General features: G+C 48.6%; 1 protein-coding gene and 1 pseudogene across 9 annotated transcripts in view; one reads left to right on the top strand and one right to left on the bottom strand.

Annotated features, from left to right (window-relative positions):
* nvy (CBFA2/RUNX1 partner transcriptional co-repressor nervy) overlaps positions 1–15,625 on the top strand; it is a 205,692-nt gene extending 190,067 nt beyond the window's left edge. For 8 of the 9 annotated variants that reach the window (XM_075702299.1, XM_075702289.1, XM_075702331.1 and 5 more), the window contains 5 exons: positions 531–790; positions 3,096–3,160; positions 4,519–4,738; positions 6,988–7,178; positions 7,307–15,625. In XM_075702299.1, coding sequence (XP_075558414.1) covers positions 531–790; positions 3,096–3,160; positions 4,519–4,738; positions 6,988–7,178; positions 7,307–7,528 — 958 coding nt within the window. In that variant the 3' untranslated portion in view covers positions 7,529–15,625. The remainder of the gene's footprint in view (positions 1–530; positions 791–3,095; positions 3,161–4,518; positions 4,739–6,987; positions 7,179–7,306) is intronic. The other variant, XM_075702306.1, reaches the window with a different exon arrangement.
* Positions 15,626–16,512: 887 nt separating this feature from the next.
* LOC142568428 (U2 spliceosomal RNA) lies at positions 16,513–16,691 on the bottom strand (annotated as a pseudogene).
* Between the last annotated feature and the right edge of the window lie 42 nt (positions 16,692–16,733).

Here is a 16,733-nt window from a genome sequence, read left to right as displayed (position 1 = left end):
GGTTTGCTTTCTGCCGTCTAGTCTGTCGGTGCCATAAGCGCTTTTCCGCCATACCAGCACCGCATCGATAAATTCCTGGGCTATATACTTATAACACCGGTAACGCGAAAAATTCGCCAGGCGTTTTGGAACCAGTCGCAACCAGCCAATGGCATGTGGGGTGGGGCCTGACGCTGATGAGCTTCCCGTAAACCAGGAACTGAGCCCGCTTTCACAATTTTTTACGTTCCCTCTGCACTTGTCTATTGTGGCGTGTCCTCCAGCACTTGTGGTGTGCACCCGATCACCTTCCAGTGAGGAAACACCTTTACGTAAGAGAACTTTTGGGTATGATAGAGAAGATGGGCGATTGTTTCCCCGCAGCTACAGTTATTGCGCGTACGGTTTAAGCAGTGCAGTATCCTCCTCTCCTTCTTGGTCTTTTTGTCTGGCTCTATTAACGCAGTAGTGATCGGAAAGTTGCTTCCACGCAGCCGTCCTCAGCAGCCCCTGGGGCGAGATCTAATGCTCGTCTCGTTTCTGCATCGCAGTCGGCCGAAGGAGAACGGCCACGCGGCGTCAGCGGTCGCTGCAGCGGTGGTCCTGGAGGAAGGCGGCCCCCCGGCGGCCAAGCGCCACCAGCCACTCTCGGCGAGTCCCGGGACGGCGAGGCTCAGCCCCGGTGTTGGTGCGCACGCCGCCCACCCGCCGCCGGCCGCCTTCCGCTTTGAGGAAGCGTCGGCGCCGCTATTCCGGGACCGCTACGACCGCTACGATCGCCTCGACAGAGATTTCTATAGGCCTTGCTACGGTATGTACGGCCCACTTCTTGCGAGCTAGGCCAGTGGCTTATTCTCTATAGTAACACAAAGTCTGTGCGCTGGACTACGTGACGTCAGGCTAGCTTCTTTCCACTGCCAAGCACGGCGCGACGAAAGTATGACGGCTATAAGCTCCGCCGCTTGCTTGCAGTAGACCTCATTTGGATGCATGACCGTCGGTACAGTTAGCGTGAGGTTACGGCACCGAACCTCTAAGCCTTGCGTTCCTCACGAGGCATTGGCTGGACTAGTTCGTGGTCTCGAGTGGCGTCGTTGGCTCGGGAAAAAAAAAAAAGGTGCGCGAACTGCAAAACGTGGTCTCACGAAAACAGGTGTGGCCGGCGTTCGTTCAATCCGGGGTTGCACGCGACAAAATTGGTCCATCCATCGTATGACGTGCGCAGATGTGCTCGTGTTATTAATACTAGCTAACGAAGAGAGACGTGTAAAAGAAGGCGGAAATGCCGGGAGCTTAACTAGAACAGCGAGTCTGGTTTTCCACTATACACTGGAGAAAGATTGGCAAAAATACTACAGGCGAAGAGCGCAGCAGCTTTAGCGTGCTGTGTCGCCAATACAAGCCGTTTAAGCTTAGTCAGTGTTAATGGCTCAAGTGTGTCAGCCACAAAACGTGGAATAGCGTCATTATCGTTTCATGTGTCCATCGGCAAGATTGGCCGTCCTGCATGTCTAGAAAAAGCGCAGTTACAAAAAACTACCCTATTCAATTTCGGTTTTATTCACTTAAATCTGAACTACGCATTTGAAAAAGAAAAGAAAGTAAATAGGCAAGCAGCAAATATAGCAGCAGTCTTTTCAAAAAATACAAATGTATTCAGACGAACCTTCGCAAGTTGTCTTCCAAAGTTTATTATTTGGAGAGGCGGATATTGAAGAAAAAAGTAGTACGTTAATGTATACATGCGCCCACTGGCTCTGCCCGTGCATCCTAAGTTATGGTTATATGACTGAATGCTAACGACGGTCGCAAGCCAGTGGCCCCTATGTTTAAACATGTTTAAAACATGTTGGCATCGCCCACGCGACTGCACCGGAGATGGGGCCTTCGAACAGTATAGAGAAGTCACCACGCATGCGCCGTTGACGTCTGCCGACCGTTTTAATGCGACAGCATTAAGGCTGACTACACCCACCTATATGTATCCGTCTGACGAAAAAAATATAGGTCGATCCCGAAGGCAGTGCAGTCACATAAAGCGTCTCTTAGCGCTGGCGGCAACGAGGGCAGAATGCGAGAAACTGGCACTTCACGCACGCGCGACAGTTTTACGCGAGAGAATCGTGCGTGCGACCGCGGCCCGACGGTTCGAGCATTGGGCTGCTCTGCTGGTGCACGCAAGTTCGGCCCCACCATCGGCCGTGCGTTTTCTTGTGACCTTATAGGCGGACTTCGCCCACTTTGGTAGGTATCCGACAGAAAACTCGAAGTGCGTTGAGCGCACTCTAGCGTCCTACAGCGTGCACGAAATCGCAAGTTTGTACGATGTGCAGAAACGACACTTAGATAAATCACAGTGTGCAAGGTCACCCGTGACGCGCGCGCGCGAAAGCCGTCGAGACGTCGCAGTCACCACAATCTAAATGTGCGATTGCATACTTGGAGAGGTAGCGGTACTAAGTTGTGGCCTAGCTTTCTTTCTTTTTTTACCTTTCTAGGAAGAAAGCTGCAGAAGGAACAAAATCAATAGAAGGTTAATATGAATCTGTTATAACGACTGACATCATTTGCATACACGTCAGCGGTCTTAAGTTAGATTATAAGTACAGTGCACCAGCGGACGGAAGATTGAGAGGAGAGACAGGTACAAGCGCGGGACACCCAACTAAGATATGAAATCGCCCCCCCCCCCCGCCCTCTTGTTCGTAGTAATCTTCTGTCGGCTTGCGCGCTGTTTCTCTAATGAATTATTAACTACTCCGGTCGCATACCTTGATAAAGCCGAGTATGTTATTGAGTTATAAGCTATGTATACACTTAGAATGCTACAAGCTAGCGATTTAACCTCGCAAAGAAAGAGCTGTCTTGTTGCCCTCATGCTTCTGGTATGTCACAAGGTGAAAGAAAGTGATCTGTGTTAACACTCTACAACGGCCAGTGGCGTCGCAAGAAGTACCTCGTCGCAGCAGGCCGCATTAGGAGCCGAATTTCAACATGTCATCGCTAGCTTTGCGCGATGCCTACGCGGAGCGTGCCTGAAGAGGCCATTTTTGATAACAGTGCACGTTCACTGTACCGAAATTTAAATGGCACGCTGTCTTGTTCCTTATCGCTAGGAATGCTGCACAGGGATTACCCCGAGGACCGCGACATGGAGGATGAGTGGAAGAACATCAACACTGTGAGTACTAAATTCAATGCTACTAAATTCAACTGTCAAGACATTCAGAGCGCGATGTCACTGTAATTTCTAATCCCTGCAAAAGACGGGAATGCTGGTATACAAGAAAATGTGTTTTGCATTCCCTTGCCTTCGACTCTACAGGGTGTCCCAAGTAACTTTAGCCAAAGTTTAAAAATACTCAAATGCCCCGTAGCTGGACAGAACAAAGGTAACGTTGTTTTCCGTCGCTTGGAGATACTCAAGCTATCTTTTTTCATTCCGCCTACTTAGATAATTAGTCTTATTTAATTAATCAACTTGTCAAATATTTTAGTTAGATGAAAAGTGTCAGTCAGAAAATTGTAGAGCGACCTGAAAAACTCCCGATACAGCTGTCTGTTGCTCCATGCGTGCTTCATAAAAGTGTTTTTCCGAGCGTGAAAGAAGCCCGCGAATATACGCAATGTGCCTCGAGCGGCCAGTCGCGCGGCAATTTTGCGTGCATTTGCGGGCTTCTTTCACGCTCGGGAAAACACTTCCATGTAGCGCGTATTGAGAAACAGAAAGCCGTATCGAGAGTTTTTCAGGTCGCTCTACAATTTCTCACTGACACTTTTCATCTAACTATAATACTTGACAAGTTGATTAATTAAATAAGTCTAATTATCTAAGTAGGCGGAATGAAAAAAGATGGTTTGAGTATGTCCAAGCAACGGCAAACAACATTACCTTTGTTCTGTCCAGCTACGTGGCATTTGCATATTTTTAAACTCTGGCTAAAGTTAGCTGGGACACCATGTATAATTATTCGTTGGTGACCTCTGCTTTGCCAGCATGCTACTAAGAGATAACGTCTTTTTTTATGTATAAACAGAGAGGTCGGGGACAGACTGCCTATAAAAAGTCTAAGAGTGCTGTCAGTGGCGTGATAGGGTGAATGGAATAATGCGTAAGTTTATTATTTTTATTTTACCTTTCACTGACGCCCACAAGAAGCCGTCACACTACCCTTAACATTGGTATCCTAAAATTTTGTTTAAGAAGCGATATTTCCAACTTCGTCATATCACAAGTAAAATGGAATTAAGTCGCGTAACGAAAGACTGCGCGTCCTATAATTCTGTGCTTCGCTGCAGCAAGCTAACATGTTATCAGGGAGTTGCAGTAGACATTTCACAGTATCTATCGCTCTCAACACATTAGCATTCCACTTGAAGCGCAAATGTATTCAAGATCACGCCAAGACCAGAGATTCCAGAGCCAAAAAGAGAGAGAGAGTTGCCGTTTCCGAGCATCGTATAACGCGAAGAGCCGCAGCAGGTGCGTGGTCATTAGCTTCGCAGTGTGGGAACACGCGCTGCTTCTCTGGTGCGCAGATGCTGAACTGCATACTGGGCATGGTTGAGAAGACGAAGCGCGCCATCGCCATCCTGCAGCACCGCAGCCAAGCGGAGCGGCCCGATTTCGCAGCTTCCGTCTGGACGGGCAGCCGGCGCCACCTGGACGTCGACTACGACCTCAAGAAACGGGACCTCATGGCGCACTACAAGTCGGCCGCCGAGATCGACAGGGTCTCCGAGGTCCGGCGTCGCGCAGGTGAGCTTTCCGCGAGTCGCCCGAGAGCCCTCAGCCACATATTGTTTGACGTCCACGTTCCCCCCACCTACTTATCGCTTCAACGCACAGTAATTAGCAAAAGATACGATAAGGCTCCCGGAGCAAAAGACTGCAACGGGATCCAGGATGTGGAGAGTAAATGCACTTCGCGCCGAATTGCATGGAGTAGCATTTATCTTCTTCGCAGCAATCTAGATGGACATACATACATACATACATACATACATACATACATACATACATACATACATACATACATACATACATACATACATACATATACATACATACATACATACATACATACATACATACATACATACATACATACATACATACATACATACATACATACATACATACATACATACATACATACATACATACATACGCGCTTTTGTACGCCCGGTGGTTGGCGTCCCTTAACTTTGGGTGTACAATACCTAAAACTGCCTAATGTCCTTCGTACGCAAGAATAGCGGCAAATTAAATGCTGATAATAAGCACACGTTGAGCGCTGGTTCTCTGAGATTGGGCGGATGGACAGTATCGCCAATAATGCAGTTGGTTATTACGAGTTGGTGCCTCCGGTACCGATGGCCACACATTCACGCGTTACCTTTAACAAATTGGAGCTTCGCATTACAGAAAGGACCGGCACAATGAGCGCCACAGCTGTGCTTTCTTTTATTGTCTTCCGCTTGCGTGCGACAGATTCCATATTGGATGGCAGGGGACATGTCTGGCTATTAAACGCACGTATAGAGAACGTTGCAGCTTCTTTATTCATCTCTTAGGTTTAAGTGGGAAATGCTTGTTTATTGATATGCCGGCAGCATAAGTATCACGTGTCCTCTAGAAGTAACGAACAGTGCAGAGCGAGCCAGGTGCGCTTGCATATTGAATGAAACAATGCGAAAGTATGGCACACGAGATGGACTGTCTTCCTTTGTTGGTGCTCTTTTTCTATTTCTTTGTCTTCGCTGTTTATTAATACTTCGAGATAGATGCGTGTTGTCCTCCCCGTGATGGTTAACCACCGTGGTAGCTTGGTGCCATTGTGTTGCTGAGTACGACGTCGGCAGGTAGAATCGCGACACCAATAGCCGCAGTCCAACAAAAACAAAAACAAAAAAATATTGTGTACTTCGACTTAGGGTTACGTTAAATAACCCACGTTGATGAAAATAAATCGGCAACCATCCACTACGACAATAAAACTTGGTGCTGGGCTAGTTGGTGATGCATTCTTTTCGATATGGCGATAAAGAAGGCTTGTGCAGTTCGGTTGTGCGTATGTGTTGTGATTCTTTTAAATATAGAACTTTTTTCGAAAAATAAACCAGTTGTCAGTAGCGTTTCCTCGTCGTCGTGTCGTCTTTTCATCGTGTGTCCGTCCTTTTTAGCGCTACCATCAGTTTTAAAGAATCCACTACGACGTCTGTCACAGACCGCATGCTCTCTTTGGACGTTAAAACCCATCATTTCACTTGGACCGTGCGCCGCTCCAGTGCGCGGCAAGCTGTCAGCGCCAAATAGCGGTTTGCAGAGAAACAGTCGATGCCTAAGTTGTGGCCGTCCTGCAACGTGGGCCGTGGACACGTTTAGCTCGGCGACCGACCCCGGGTATTAGCATGGAGTCATGATGGCCTTTCAAGAACGTGGAAGGCTTTACCCATTATTTGTGATGTGAAGTGCCCTTTAAGAACTGTGGTCGCGGACACAGCATAAGCAGCAGAAAGCGTTGGTTTTTTGGCAGGTTGGTAAAGCGAACGCGGAAAAGAGGCAAACTTGTGAGGGGTCTTCCATGGACATCGTCTAAGTTTGATGCATTGAATTTCCTAGGATTCCTATCGACTCCCATTGGCCAGTGTGCGCTTGGAGGTTGCAGTTCGGTTCGACACGATTAGCAGTGTGTCACAACATGGCAAGGTAATGAACGAGAGCACGGGAAGGCCGAAACACTAAAGCTAACACATAAAACTTTCAAGGAACAGCAGTTTCATGTAAAGGATAAGATCTCCCTTCAAAACACACCATCCACTGAGTTCGTATCGAATTTTTATCGATTTTCATCTGACTTACACTTACTCCATCTAGATTGAGGCTTGGTTTCGAACCCTGTTTGAACCTTCTTCAAATAGGGTTAGAAGAAAGTTCTTGGAAAACTTCGAACAGGGTTGCAGCCACTGCAGCAGCGCTGAGAAGTACGTGTCGCGTTCTTGCAGAGGAGGCGGTGAACGAGGTCAAGCGGCAGGCCGTGGCTGAGCTGCAGAAGGCCGTGTCGGCCGCTGAATCCAAGGCCAGCGAGCTGGTGGCAGCTGAGCGCACCAAGATGGAGCGGCTGCTGGGTGAGGCGCGACGCCAGGCGGCGGAGGAGGCGCTGGCCGCCGTCAACCACCAGGAGGACTCAACCGAGGTGAGTGCGCCGCTTCCAGCATTCGTCCCTTCCAACGGGGCTTGCGGAAGCGCCTGTGGTCGGGCCAAGACCACTGAGGAACGGATGTGTATTTAACCTGGTCTCCTTGGTTTTTCGACCCCTTAAAGCAGAACTGCTGGAACTGCGGACGCAAGGCAAACGAGACATGCAGCGGCTGCAATGTGGCGCGCTACTGCGGTGCCTTCTGCCAGCACAAGGACTGGGAGAACCACCATCGCGTGTGCGGCCAGCCGTCCTCGAGCCCCAGCAGCAGCGGCGGAGGCCCTGTCGGCAAGCGCAGTCCCACGCCGCCCCGCAGGCTAGAAGGCAAGGTGGACTCGCGCCACTAACAGCGCTGATGCCATCATCGCCACCTGCAGCCCCGGCCGCCGACCACCGGGGGCGCCGCAGCGAGCGAGGTGCTCCCAAGATAGTGCGCGTGCGTAAATGCCCTCTGTGTACGGGTCGCTGCGAAAAGGCATGTCGAGGGCGTCCTCGGTGAGCGTACGCTTGCTCCTGGGCAGAGCAGAGATCAGACTGCGCTTGTTCAAGGCCCGATAGGAACTACGTTCTACGCACCCTACGGCTGCAGCAAGTTCTACAGCAGGAACGAACTTTGCTGCGCTCGCAGACTGGCCGCCCCTGCAGGATGTTTGGCGATTCTGTGTTTGATTTAGAGGTAAAGGACGGCCCTGTTCTTGTTTGCATCATCGTAGGACGCAAGTCATCATTTTCTTCGCTTCGCCAGAGTGCTACGAACGCAAAAGCACCGCAGAGACTCTTGGTGTCTGGCGCTCGCGCAAACGTTGCGGAAAACGCAGTACACTACTGCACTACGTCTGCTGAATCTCATTTTTTAAAATTTCTTTGTGGTCTTGTGTTCGCGAAGACCGATGCTGTGTATGCCGCAAATGTTTGTTATATTGTGTCAAAAAGGTATTTCTGTTTATTTTGAGCCAAACAGGGACATGTTATTTTCGGTTAACTGTAACCAAGGTTATGGCTGCTGTTAGGAAGAAAGTGGTCGCAGCGAGCGATAATATCCGGTTGGAGCAGCCATGGCGCGCCTTGATGTACCAACGCGTAGCTGACTAAATCGCTCCGCCATGCTGTTGCAAACTGTGGTGGCGTTGCCTGTACAGCAGTGAGATTTCTGTAGTGCTGTCGTCGCAAATGCATCAAGCGTGCTCACGCGCACACGCACACACACACGCCTAGCGTGCCCCCTTCGTGCGTTGTCACTAAGAACGCGACAAAAAGGGAGGAGGAAAGCTGCCACTGCGTTTTCTCTTGCTTTGTGTGTCACTGCACATGTCAACCGTTGTGTGTCATGAACTGTAAAGAAAGTGTGTCAATTTAGAAAGAAAAAAGTCCGTTGGAGCAAGACCGCTCGCGGCGTGCCGGCGGTTCTCCCCTCGTTCGGACGAGGGTTCGTCCATGCTTCGCGCCCCTTTCCCACTCGCACCCTTGCTATCTGTAATCACACTTTTCGCCGCACTGTAGCGGCCATGACCAGCGAGACTGCTGTAAGCAGACATACCATGCTCTTGTTACAGGCGGCCTTGGTTCATGTATATGCAAAGTATACTGCATTCACGAATTTCACCTATTCGCAGTGATAGGCTAGCAAAGTGAAGCTGTCGAAGCCGTGAGATCATTTATTGTGAACGCCTGAAATGTCAGAAACCAAGCGAAACTATGCTCACTGCTGTTAGCACGTTCTGATGAATCTACGTCAACGCCAATGAAACAACGTGGAAGCTAGTCAAATCACAGCCATGATAGAAATACTTTCAAGAAGCTTTAAGACCATCTTTTATTTCTTTACCTATGTAGACACTAATCTGCCAGCGCCTTCAGAATTTATTGCATTTTTGCCTTGGCATCGTATCCTCTTTTGCTACGCATTTATGAATACAACTGCTTTTGAATTAATTTTTCGGTTTAGGAACACGTGATCGCGTCACTCGTTTGTGCATGAGATATTTTCGACGATCTTTTCTGGGGCTAACGCTTCTGTGCAACGGAAAGCTGGAGTAGTATTATTTTTACATAGCCGATGTCTAGGCTGGATAAAAACATCACTTTTGTGATGCAGTTCTCGTTCTTTTGCAGCTCCATACAGACATTCACCTCGAATACAAACACAATTGGAAGGACCACTGCTAGTACTCTAGTACTGGTACTAGTAGAAAGATAAGACTCCACTGCCTATTGGGACAGTTCCCTCCGTACCCACTAAATGCACAAGCGCAGTTTACAAGTACGCCACTTCTTTCAAGCTTTATTTAAGTTCATCTAGTCCAAACAAACATAAATTTTGACACGTTGTTTGATGGCAGACACGCTGCAACAACGAACACGTTACCGTTGTTACATTTCTAAGAGACTTTTTTTTCTCCCTTTCGGAAGTTTACTTGTAATCAGGAGTACATATCGTGACGAAATACTTTCGCCCAGGAAATGACAAGGTTACGACTGAGGTCCGTCGGAATTTTTTTTCGTCGACACTTTGTTCCGGTGTTTGTATGTGTGTGTGTGTATTCTAGTCGGTCTGGAGATCCCTGGCGCGTTGTCACTTCAGATTGCTTTATTGCCATGTTTGATCAACATTGCAAGTTCCCTGCACCACCAGACGTGCATTTTGCCATATGTGGAAAATAATATTGTCAGCTTTCCTTCAATTTGGAAAGCAAAATGAGGCGGGCTAATGGTGAATTTCACTGCTCCCGATTCCTCTAGCTGGAAGTGCGATAAAGGCGCTTAGTGCTGTGAAATTGTCTGCGCCATTTTCCAAAAGAATGTTGCTCCTTTCCGGCATTGCACCCTCTTCAGAAGGCATTCAACGTCGACAGCAAAGCGTGATTTTGCGATGGTTATCCTGTAGCATGCAGCCGACGCTTAGGCCTTTATAAAACGCCCTCTTCAAACCAATCCAACTTGAATATTTAGCGGCCGGTAGATGGCAACACACCCTGAATGAAATTGGGATCAGCCATGGACAAATGTCTCATGATATAGCGCACATGTGAGATGTGTGTCCGGCAGGACACATATCTCATTACGGGACGAATGATAGGACGCCTATCGAAACGCTGGCTAGCTTGTCTGAGGCAAGTCACTCTGCCCCCTCGCCCACTCCCCCTTAAACGAATTTGGTATAGAACCCTCGAAACCAGTTAACCTGCCCTGCTTCCACCCGTTTAGTTTTAGCTATGCGGGCACCGTGCTTACCGGGTAATGTGCAGGCTGACGCGAAACTACTTCACAGCTAACTTAATGATTTCCCCACATGCACTAATTGCATGCAGTTGCTGACTCATTTGATTCGATGCAATTAGAAATGTTGGCAGCTAGTACTGTTGGTCTATACTGCATCTAAACATAGCGAGTATAATTCAGAATTACTGAGGAGAAAAGAATAGAATACTGCACGGAACGTTTGACACTCCCTCTCATCGGAGATATTTTGCAAATAAATTGGACGAAACATAACAGCCGTCTAGAAACTAGCTCGGTGTGGCAAGTAATACGTCTTATTCTCACCTTCGTTCCCCCTAACTGGCTGTTATGTAGATGATGGGCTGTATGAGGGAGGTTGACGAGTCATTTTCGTTGATGACCTTCATGCGTTACGCAATTAACGTACTCAAAATTCTAAAAGCGATCAGCGCTTATGAGCAATCTCCTGACATAGCCATATACCAGATCACAGAGAGCACCAATAATTTAGATGCACGCAGTCGTTAACAGAAGCTTGCACAGCACGTTTCGGAGGCCAGCACAAATTGTCTGTAAGAGACTAATTAATGCAGTACATTAGCTTCCGCCTACGGGAGCACCTTAAAGCCCCATCCCCGCCGGCATGGGTTAAGCACAGATCTGAAGCACGCACATCACCGGCTACGCGCTGCCTCCTTCACTGCTGCTGAGCTGAGTGGATTCTGATGGGTCGACGGATTCTTCCATGATGGTCGCTGAATGCGATATCCGCAGTAACCTTTTCTGAATGGCAATATGTGCCTCAAAATTTTTCCGTTGCAGCCACAAAAGCGCTCAGCACAGTGGCTTCAAGAAGGAGGCCTGCACACATTTATTTCACCATAAAATGCTGAATGGCAAACTACACGGTTATAGATATAGTGAATTTGGTCCACCTATTTCTCTTTATGCCTTGCATGCCGATTGAAAAAAAAATTTCGATTCCATTCTTAGGTATAGGTGCAATGTCTGTGGTGCATAGGACATGCGATTGGTTATGAGATTATGAGTGTTGCTGCTCGCGCGCGGCGCAGCGCTGAACAGTGTATTCTTTTCTTTTTATTCTTTGTCTTTTATGTAGCGTTGCTTCGATTTCATAGGTCTTGCATCGTCAGCTAATGCTGAGACGCCGCTGTGTGCCGTCGGCGGTGTGCAATTGCGTGTCGGGCGTTCCTCTGGCAGGATTAATGAGTGCGATGCCCGGCGGTACGTTAAATAGCTGTTTTCAGAGTTGTTTGTAAAGAAGAAAAAAAAATGTGTTGAATGTTTGGGTATTATACCACATTCAAGCCCGTTCCCCAGGGACCGCAACTTATGTACAGCAGTTTATGCTCCGGTGTTAACAGCCGCCATGTTTAACGCAAGCCGTGAAAGTGTGCTGCTCGGTGCCAGATGCCGGAGGTCTAGCAGCTGTAGCACGTTGCTATACAGAAGCACCCCCCGGAAGGTTTCACGGTGCCCCTGCACACGTGGCAGCACTAGACACAGCACTGTGGCCGTGTAAAGCGAGGCCTACGTCGCCAAGCGTGCCAGCCAACGCCTCGAGGACGCCCGGTCGTCTGCTGAACGCTGAGGAGAAGGCTTCTTTGTCAGCGAAGACGTACTTTCGGCGTTGGTGGCTCGCTTCGACTTTGCTCGAGACTCTTAAAGCCTGCGGTTGTGGACAGCGGATGACGGGTGCGTGTGAATGGTGTATCAGCGTACGAGTGTGCGTGTGCCTGCGTGCCTGCTTGTTCCTTCTCCTTGTCAATCCAGAAAAAGTGCACTCTCGCGCGCGTGAGAAAAGTTGCCGCGGGCAGCGCTTGAGGTCGTGAGGTCGCGTGTCGACGCGAGATGCCTAATATATAGATACACATATTCATAGACATACGAAACTCGCGTCGGCACCTCGCGATGCTCACTCTTTTTATCCCGTATAGATGTTGACGTGTGCCCTAGATGTTGTTCTCTTTATTTTTGTTTGTGAGTCGGAAATAGAGAGAGATAATTTTTAATGGCAGAAAGGTGGAGAGGTCGGCCTGAGTGAAGTGCCTCTAGCGTGATACTCCACGCTGAGGAAAGGACTTGGGGGAACAAGGGGAAGTCAGAGAGTCTCATTGTGCGTATGACGTGAAGTCGAGGTATGGCAGCTGCAACACTATGTACCCACCCTCGTTGTAAAAAATAACGACGCTGTTTTAGCTATTCTCGGCGTTCTCTTTCTTTCGATCCGTGGCTATAGTTTCTGCGAAGAAAAAAAATGTTGATTACTTCTTTTTTGTCTCTCTTCGACACACCTATGTTTCTCAATACATGACAGACGTGCCATTTATATACAGCGTCGTGAACAGTGGTTTTGCTTCGAAAGAAACGGGCTCTACTCCGTGCTGGCTGAGGGCACACAGGCTAGTCGACATACCGTAACGCAGCTCAAGAGACTCGACACGCATGCGAGTCGGCCGCCTTTGTAGCGTTGGCAAGCAACATGCGGGAGAGGCAGGAACGACTATATGAAACCGATTACGTCTTTCTCGAGGCACTTCCCGTTGAAAATTGCCCACGGATGCGCAACGCCTGCAGAGCAGGCACATTAATTTTCCCTTTAATCTGTAGACCGCGCTTTCATTACTTCTTTTTATCCTTGTCTTTTCTTTTACTTCTAAGTAGACCTCATACATTAAAGTAATGGACCGACTAAATAAAAAAAAAACAACGCTAATTAAGCTGTACTTCTTCATCAACGCCCTCTCCGTCTACGCTTCTTCTTCAACTTGCGCACACTTTTCTGCCTTTGATTACGCTGTCCGGTGCGTGTTCCATTCGGACGTGTCGCTTGCTGGCGCTGTGACGGCATTGCAGTTTCTACGTTTCCGCCTCGACAACGCTTACACACAGTCGCACGCAGGTCTAAAGCTGAAACCAGATTAGAAGGCATCGCGTCACGGTAATGAGAGGGCCTCGAGTTGTCAAGCTGTCGTGCGTTCGCTGAAGCGCCCTGTTACTTCTCACTTGCCGCGCATGCACTTTAGTCAAGTGAAATGTTCGTTTTAGTGGCGTGGCTTTCGTTTTCTAGTCGCTTTATAGGCATTGTTTTTGGCATAGACATGGTACGCGACCTGCTCAAAGAATCCGATGAGTCTTTTTTAATTTTTTTTCCCCTCGTCAGTCACCGATATGCTCACTTTGAAAGCAAATAAGTTGCTCGACTGTTCCAGCCACAGCAGTTCACGTGTCTGCCTTTGTTTCGCGTAAGCGCGTACAGTACCCCACTGCTCTCAAATCATGCCTTCATTGGCGTCGTTGCGGTGGACTTGTTTTACTTATATGCGGACATGGGTGTACAATGGCCCGGTGGAGCCACTGAATCTCGACGTCAGGAGAGCCCAAAGCGTGTCATCGCGGGCGTCTAACACCAGTGTTGGAAACGATGCCCGAAACTCGCTAAGCCGGTGATTCTCTCTTTTTCCTAGTCACCTGCCCGCAAAGTCGCTCGGCTGCAGTGCGCGTGAGTGCAAGTGGCCAAGTGCACGCCGATATCTAGTCACGTCTGGTCGCATCGGAATCAAAACCGCTAGGACAACCCACAGCACGGCTCACGAATGCTCTTACTCGGGCGTCACACAATGGGCGTTTTCCGAAGGCGAGCACGAAATGTGAACGCGCACCCGGAGAGCGCGGACTAAACTTGCTGCGGCTCAAGTTTCCGCACAGCATAACCAAGAAGGAGGCGCGTCTCCGTCGCGGAAGCTCGTCGTAGGTTTGAGGACACAACGACATATGTCAGTAAGTTTGTGCTGTCAAAAATGTGCCGAAATACCGCGCAAGCATTGCCTGTTTGGATAAAATGTCGCCGTAATGCAAAAACATTTATCTGCTTCTCTGCACGCGAACCTTGTGACTTGACCGGTGAAATTTCGCGATGACGCGGCCCTCTAAACTTACGGGGGCTGCCTGGTCTCTCCACTACCACGTGCCGTCAAAGACGGAAGGCCGCTTGAAATTAGAATCAGAGTCGTTCTTAAGATGATCTGACAGATCAAATTTATTCGGACGTTGGTCACTCGGCCCAAATAGCTACCTCATTTGCAGGGCCTCTCACCCAGCGGCATCGCAGAAGCTTCTCAAATGCGTTAGGGCGTAGGCTAGAAAAAAAAAAAAAAACGGCTAGTAATTCCCTGCGCGGCGCATGTGTCGATGCAAGCACCAAGTCTCGATATAACAAAAACAGACACATCACTGCCGCATGAATCTCTCTCTAGTTTTGCGGTTTCATCCCGAAAGCAAACTGAATTTTAACTTGAGTTTCCAAAACACTGCTAGGATTTTATGGTCAATGTAACGACTCGAGCATTGCGGGGCTTGTTTGGTAATGAGTGACCACTTTCCAGTTCAGTCACCTGGCCCATGCATTTTCTCTCAGCCGCCTGGCTCGCTTTTTATAGTGTAAAAATTGTGTCGCTGATGATAATTGTACGCCTAGTATGTGTGTAATGCGTTGATGATTGCTTTGTTTTACCTTGTGTCGTTGGTGTGTTGTCCTGCTCGGGAGACGCGTTCGACAGTGTTTCTCCCGAGGTAACCCTTGTAGCGAAAAAAAAAAAAAAAAGCACGGAGAGCAGCCTTCAGAGTGTCTCGTGGCGTATTTGCCCAAGTACCTCATGGCGAACTGAAAGAGCGTTCTCCGAGCCCGTGAATCACAGTGCCACATTTTCGAGTCTCTCGAGTGCCACACCCCGTGGCCTCTGTAGAACGCACCTGTACATTTCGTTTTGTCTCCCTCGCGCCGTCTACCTCGAGCCTATCTCTTGGTGCTGTACTGATGTGTCCTTTGCTGAAACGTCTGATTTTCTTTTTTTTTTGTGTGTGCGCGTTTCTCCTCTTTGCTTCCTTTTTTTTTCTTCACCAGTTGCTTTGTAATTCTGCGCATTCATTCACTTGTTTGATTGAGATCATCCACGTGTAAACTTTCCACATGCACGATACAAACAAAGAAGTCTGTACGACATCGAGTCACCTATCCCCACCAGGCGTCTCTCCTGTGACGCCGGCCATGCGCTATGAATGTATGTAAAATACAGCATACGTAAAAAATCACCATTGTCGCGGTGGCGCCAAAAGCTTCAGAGACGGTATCTGACGTTGTGTTGAAGCCGTGTACATGTGACAACTCTAATTTAAATCAATAAACGCTTCTATTGTGCCCTGGCCCATGCGTGACTTCGGTCGTTTGTTTTCTCTGTCTGCTTCGGCCGAGAACGATGCATGTTGTATCTGGCTGGCCCTTTTTGGTCAAGGTGGCGGCGACAGAGGCTGCAAACGCCGCCTCTTATCCTACAGGTGACCACTACTGGTCGGCTCCATTTCGGATTCTTTTGCTTATGTTGAGACACTGACAATAAGTGTCGTTTAGAAATGTAAACTCAATGCCGAACTGTAATTATGAGGAACTACGAATGTGTTCTCCCCTAATGCTCTTCTTTTGGCATTTAAACTTTAACTAAATTATGATGATGATGTAAATGATGAATTCTTCAGCTGCTCAGCATACGTCGCCCTAATATCCGACGGCGCTGCAGTGAGACGTTGGGTTAGATGTTTAGGAAGTCTTTCAAAAATTTACGAAGTTACGTGTTAACCACTTGGTGTCTTAGGGAGGCATATATGCCTCCCTGGATGAATTTGAAGAAACGACGTGGTATCAAATTTTCGTCTGCGTCAACAATTCCTTTTTCGTTTCCCCCCCCCTTCTTTTCTATTAGCGCCATGCATACAAACATGCAATTGTGAGCCCCTGGCTCGTTTCGTTGCTAGAAAAAAATAGAGCGGGTGAGAAGGCGGTGCAGCTTTAGCGCCCAGTTTCCTGACTTGCTGGCTAATAGAGCTGCACCAGGGGTTCAACAGCTGAGAGGCATTCTGCCGTTGAGGACGCGGTATCACGTTCGATGCCAGGTCGCTGCGGCCGCCATTCCTGCTGCGGGACACGAAAACCTGCGCTAGCTTCTCCTTGAGCAATGTACAAGGTGAACTCAGTGCGACAGTTTTCATAGCGAAGCTGTATATGGCTAGTTTCCAGCGGATCCATGTCTGTAGACGAAAATTGTGGGCCGATCCCGAAGATTGTGCAATACCGGGCCGACCCGCGGCGGAGATGAAGCAGGCTTCAGCACTGCGCCAACTTGCAAAAATAAGTTTAATATCTTGGGTCCAAATACAACCCGTATCATAAATTAAGCTGATAAGAACAGACACTGCATTTTGACCCGCGTCGGCCATGCCTACGTTCGCACCGCCCTCTCTTTGTCGGCGTTCCAAGCG

The sequence above is a fragment of the Dermacentor variabilis genome, chromosome 1 (assembly GCF_050947875.1).
Source record: "Dermacentor variabilis isolate Ectoservices chromosome 1, ASM5094787v1, whole genome shotgun sequence".
Lineage (NCBI taxonomy): Eukaryota > Metazoa > Arthropoda > Arachnida > Ixodida > Ixodidae > Dermacentor > Dermacentor variabilis.
This window is presented reverse-complemented; position numbering and strand designations above follow the sequence as displayed.